This window comes from Rhincodon typus, chromosome 38, assembly GCF_021869965.1.
Source record: "Rhincodon typus isolate 14 chromosome 38, sRhiTyp1.1, whole genome shotgun sequence".
NCBI lineage: Eukaryota > Metazoa > Chordata > Chondrichthyes > Orectolobiformes > Rhincodontidae > Rhincodon > Rhincodon typus.
This window is the reverse complement of record NC_063369.1, coordinates 5776423-5782423: the sequence shown is the minus strand read 5'-3', so window position 1 is coordinate 5782423 and position 6001 is coordinate 5776423. Positions and strand designations below refer to the sequence as shown.

Sequence of the window (6001 nt, the reverse complement as noted above, 5' to 3'; positions counted from 1 at the left end):
GCACCTTGTTGTCTCGGATTCTCCAGCATCTGCAGTTCCTAGTATCTCTACTCCCAGTAATGGGTAGTGCCAGGACTGAAAAACAAACATTTGATGAGCAAGAGATGCAGGGGTTATGTTAGGAAGAATATTTGTACATGGGAATGATTTGGGTTTTCACTGCAGGTTGTTGGAAGAGGAAGTAAATCAATGATTTTGAAAGGAAATTGGATGCGGAGCTGAAGGAAATAAACCTACAAGGTTACAGGGATTGAACAAGGCTGACTGATTACTCCTCAAAGACCTGAATGGACTTGATAAGCAGATGGTGTCCCATATGTATAAAGTCGCCATTGTCCGACCAGACCAGAGAGCTCATGAGAGAGGGAGAGGGGTCTGGTGGTGGTTTAACGTGAGGGTCACCATGCCTCAGGCCAGGGGAGAGGTCGAGAAGGAGAGTCCTTCATAGTAACCTCAGCTAGTGACAGGAATTGAGCCCACTCTGTTAGTGTCACTTTGTATCACGAAACAGCCATCCACCCAAATGAGCTAACTAATTCCCTAACAAGGCTTTGAAAAGAATAATTCTATGGTTCACTTGAATTTACACCCATGCCTTCAACTCCCTCAGCCCTGGGTTCAACAAATTCGGTAACAGTTCAAGAAGGTAGGTCACCACCACTTTCTCAAGGGCAACTAGGAACTGGCAATAAATGCTCGTCCAGCCAGCAGTACCCATGTCCTATGAATGAACAACAAAAAAAAACTCCTTCCTAAAGCTTTCTGCTTCTTTTTCTGCTCCACTAAGCTGCTGCTTGCGGTCTTTGTCTGTGGCTTTTGCTACCTTGTTATTGTGTGGCTCAGTGTCACATTTTGTTTGATAGTCGCTCCTATTAAAAACCTTGGGATGTTTTATTATGTCAAGCACTTTGTGGAAATGCAAGTTGGTCTTCCTAAGTATATAAGAGTAACTTTTACGCAAGTACAGCATGTCATATGTTCTGAACTGCAAAAGTATCCTCAGAAATCACAGTATCAGTACAAGGGATTGGCTACTTCGGACTCATATGAACATGAGAACATAACAAATAGGAGCAGGAGTTGGCCATTTGGCCCATCGATGCAGCTCTGCCATTCAATAAGATCATGGCTGATCTTTTCATGGACTCAGCTCCGCTTACCCGCTCTCTCACCATAACCCTTAATTCCTTTACTCTTCACAAATCTATCTATCTTTGCCTTAGAAAACCGAGAGTGTCAACCATGCACATTAATGTATTTAACCATTCAATTTTCAAACAAAATTGCTTATCTGTGGTTCATGCAAAACTCCCCCCTCCAGGAGCTCTTGTGGTGCAGTAGTAGTGTCCCTACCTCTGAGCCAGCAGGCATGGGTACAGTCCCATCTGCTCCAGAGATGTGTAATAGCAACTCTGTCCAGGTTAACATAAGAAAAAGACGTTGCTATTATACACCTCCATTAATTAATTATCATGTCCGGTCCATTTCTTGATTGCTTCTATTTCAGTGGTCATATTTAACTCATGAATTTTGTTTTTCGTTAATTTTCTACATGTTTCCTTTTCTGTTTCAACCATTGTATCTTTATTTTTTAGTGCAACAATACAATTCAACAGAGAGGGTATGTTGCAGAGATGGAATGAAACCAAACCCCATGCAGTTTTCATGTAACAAGAGAGCAGAGAGAATAACACTCAGAGAAGATTGTAAAGCTGCCTTCTTAGATTGTTGCAACAGCGTCCAAGAATTTAAGAATCTACAGAGAAAGACTCAAATGACTTTAGCAAGAAGTAAGCATCAATTATTTTGTTAAGAGGTATCCCAAAACCAACATGAGATATTTTGTTTCACTTTGAAGTAATGTGGCAGCTGAATGTTTTATTTTTCTTTTTAAACTTGCTAAGTTTTGATTATTGTTTCACACAGTAAAAAAATGTCTTTTCATGCAGTGGAATGGGGTAGAGGAGATTTTTCATGGGTGCTGGAGAAAACAGTTAATATCAAGGTGGTTACTGGTGTATCCTTGCTCCATTGACTTACCCAGAAGTGAATGTGAAATGGTACAAATATCAGTGGCCACTGCAATAGTGACCCCTCAGCACTATCACCCAAGAGGAACTTGCAACACTGTGTGCATGGAGATGGTTGAAATATAGTCTCTAATCTAATAGCCAGGCAAAATTCTTTGAAAATACAGAACAATAACCAACATATGTTAAAGAGGGAAGGCAGCTCCACAAAAGTTCATTGAGGACACCTGATATTATTCGTGAGTGGTGGACATCATTTGGGAATCGTGGGTTGAGTTACTCACTATGGAGTTCTGAGGCTCTGTGCTGTTGTAAGCATTGTATTTTGGCAGCTTGTCTGCTAATTTCCTGGTGAATGGTGACCTATTAGGATCATGATAGAAAGGGATTCAATGCATTAAACAGGCTCGTCTCAGAAACTCTGGCATGGACAGCTGACTACTTGCTGTCCAGCAATGAATCACATTGTGGTATCATTCTATTGTTCAGAATGACAAACGTAAATAGATGGCCCAAAATTGTAGATTGAACATCCCACCAAAGATGCAGATTATAACTTTGTGCAGGTCTCAACCTCCCTGACCTACACGGGAATAGCCTGGGGAGTTTACGTTTTCAATGGACAAGTTCCTTGTTCTCCAACTCTGTGCGTGTGAACGTTCCCAACTCTGAGCTGGAATTGTGAGACCTTGGGATAAATCCGTTAAACTTACCCAGACAATTAGCCAGAAATGCTAGACACGTTAAAACCTGGTCAAAGACCTAGTAGCTCTTTAACTGATGACTACCAACCCTCTCAAGCAGCTGACTACACCCACCTACGACGTAAGTAACCCCTAGGATCATCCCTCCTGCCAAATATTCCCAATCCAACCACCCCTCGTCCACATGACTGCCCAACCCTGTTCACTCACCAACATAGCCAACCCCCAGACTATATCTCCCTGACCCAACCTGATTACTCTTCGACTACCTCTCATTCCACTCTACTACCCATCTTGTCCTGTGACCAGCTGTCAACCATCCATGACCCACCTGGTCTCCCTCCCAAATAGAACGTACCTCTCCCAGAATCACCCTACTACCCCTGACTCAGCCTCCCCTCACCCACCGACTGACTGACCCACCCACCCACCCACCCCCACCTCATCTAACAACTCCACCTACCCAATTACTCCCTTGCCCACCAACACTCTCGGCTGCATTTTCACCCTCAGTCATCCGTTTAAAAATCATGACACTTTGCAGAACACAGCGGGTCACGCAAAAGCATGCAGTGCACTGATCCTTTTTGATTGCCAAAGTCGATGAAGGAAGGATGTTTTCCCCTTGTCTGGAGAAAGTGCATGGGTGGAGAGGGAGGTGATGAGAGCGGCGGAATCTAGGGCAAATCTAGACTCAGAATAAGAAGTATTCTTTTAAAACAGAGGCTAGAAGGGGTTTCCTCACTTGTAGGTATGTTTTTAACCTTTGGTATTGTCTACCCCAGAGGGTTGTGAAGGCTCAATTATTGGGCATGCTTAAGATAGGTTTCGAGAAATTGATGGTGTTGAGACAGTCTGTGAAAGTTATGTCGGCGTAGCAGATCAGCCATGATCTTGTTGAAGCAGGCCTGAAGGGTAACTGGTTTACACCAGGCCCTATTTCCAATGGTTAAATATTCTAACATGGATTGGAAGATTTGAGCCAATGCTTTTATACTTAGAGATCATGAAATTCTGCGTCTAAATCCTTATTCTACCATTTGCACTTTTGTTTAGGTGATGAAGATGCCTACTACACTCCCTATGAGGATATATTATCGAGAAGTAATTTCCCAGAAAGCTGGCTCTGGATACAGAGGATTCTGCCCACAAATGACAAAACAGGGTACTAATCATTTTAAGAAGTGGTGTATTTGTGCTGTTTCTGTCTGGTTTAATGCATAAACTGTAATTCAGAGGGATTAGATTCATAGAGTTATACAGCATGGATACAGTCACAGACAATATCCCACTAAATCTTTCTTATTAATTTACTGTCCAAATACCTTTAAAGTGTTGTAACTGTACCTGCATCTACCACTTCCTCTGACAGTTCATTCCATTTATCTACCATCCTCTGTATGAAAAAGTTGCCCCTCAGGTCTCTTATAAATCTTTCTCCTCTCACCTTAAAAATATGCCCCCTAGTTTTAAACTCTCCTACCCTAGGGAAGAAGACCTTTGCTGTTCACCTTATCTGTGCCCCTTGTGATTGTATAAACATCTATAAAGTCACCCCTCAACCTCCTATGCTCCAAGGGAAAAAAATCCCAGCCTATCCAGTTTATAGCTCAAACTCTCCAGTACCTGCAACATCCTTGTGAATCTTTTCTTAACCCTCTCCAATTCAATAATATCCTTCCTATAGCAGGGTGAACAGAACTGGACACAGTACTCCAAAAGTGGCCCTACCAACATCCTGGATTCTATCAGCCTAATGATGACATACAAGGAAAAACCCTCAAACAGGGCTGATGGGCTGGGAATTGCCCAGCAGTTCCATGTCCAAATAAACATTTTGTGATTGACTGTCATGGAAAGTATCTGAAGGATGACATTTGTAATTAAGGAAACATGCAGTAGCCACTTTGTCCACAGCAAGCTCCCACAAATGATGGTATTGCTAATGCAAAATCAAAATACCGCAGATACTGGAAAACTGAAAACAAAAACACCAAATGCTGGAAATACTCAACAGATCAGGCAACAGCCATAGAGAGAGAGGATCAGAGTTGATGTTTCAGGTCTGTGATCTTTCTTTAGAATTGGGAAATGTTACGATGCAAGACCATAAGATATAGGAGCAGAAGTAGACCATTTGGCCAACTGAGTCTGCTCTCCAATCATGGCTGATCTATTTCTCAAACCTATTCTCCTGCCTTTTCCACTTATCTCCTCCCCAATCAAGAACTTAATTACCTCTGTCTTAAATACACCCAATGACTTGGTCTCCAAGGCCCTCTGTGACAATGAATTCCACGGATACACCACCCTCTGTTTTAGTAATGTATTAGATTTCAAAAATGAAAGGGAGAGATAGAACAACAAAAATGGAAAACAAGACCTTTGATAATTGGAATGCAGGAGAGAATGCATGAGAAGCCAAAGGAAGTGGTGATGGGACAAACAAAGGAACAAAAGCTGTGATGAGAGGAGGTATAAATGGCTGTTATTCAAGTGCAAACTAACCAAGAGGGAAACCAGATAGAGGGGCAGAAAAGGCAAAGAAATACCAAACAAAATATGGGTAAAGATTGTGACTCACAATAGTTGAACTCAACGGTGAATTCAAACTGCTGCCAAGTTCCCAGTTGAGAGATGAGGTCCTATTCCTTGAGTTTCTGTTGAGCTTCATCGAAACACAGTATCAGGCCAATGACAGAGAGGTCCGAGTTAGAGCAAAATAAAGAGTTGAACTGACAAGCAACAGGTAGCTCAAGGTTATGCATGCATACCGAAAACAGTCACTCAGGCTATGTTTGTTCTCTCCAAGGTAGATAAGATCTCATTCTGAATAGCAAATACTTACTGCTAAGTTTAAAGAATTGCATTTTTAAGCATCATTTGGAAAGTGAATTTTCAGCATTTGCTAGTTGTTTTTTCAGATTTCCAGCATCTGCAGTATTTTGTTTTTATATGACCCTACTATTATTTGTGGGAGCTTGCTGTGGGAGGAAGTAGAATGGCCCAAGTTTTATCTCCAGCTCTTGCATGGGAAAATGCCAAAGGAAGGAGAAGAGTTAGTAGGAACTGCAGATGCTGGAGAATCCGAGACAACAAGGTGCAGGGCTGGATGAACACAGCAGGCCAAGCAGCATCATAGGAGCAGAAAGGCTGATGTTTCGGGCCTAGACCCTTCATCAGAAAAGCAGAAAAGGGTCAAGGCCCGAAACGTCAGCCCTTCTGCTCCTATGATGCTGCTTGGCCTGCTGTGTTCATCCAGCCCTG

At 42.3% G+C, this 6001-nt stretch overlaps 1 protein-coding gene across 1 annotated transcript in view; it reads left to right on the top strand.

Moving 5' to 3' along the window:
* Positions 1-6001, top strand: part of LOC109916785 (complement C3-like) — a 95880-nt gene that overhangs the window by 27085 nt on the left and 62794 nt on the right. Inside the window, 2 exon segments of the mRNA XM_048617802.1 lie at positions 1596-1790; positions 3791-3899. Of these exon segments, the coding sequence (XP_048473759.1) occupies positions 1596-1790; positions 3791-3899 (304 nt within the window).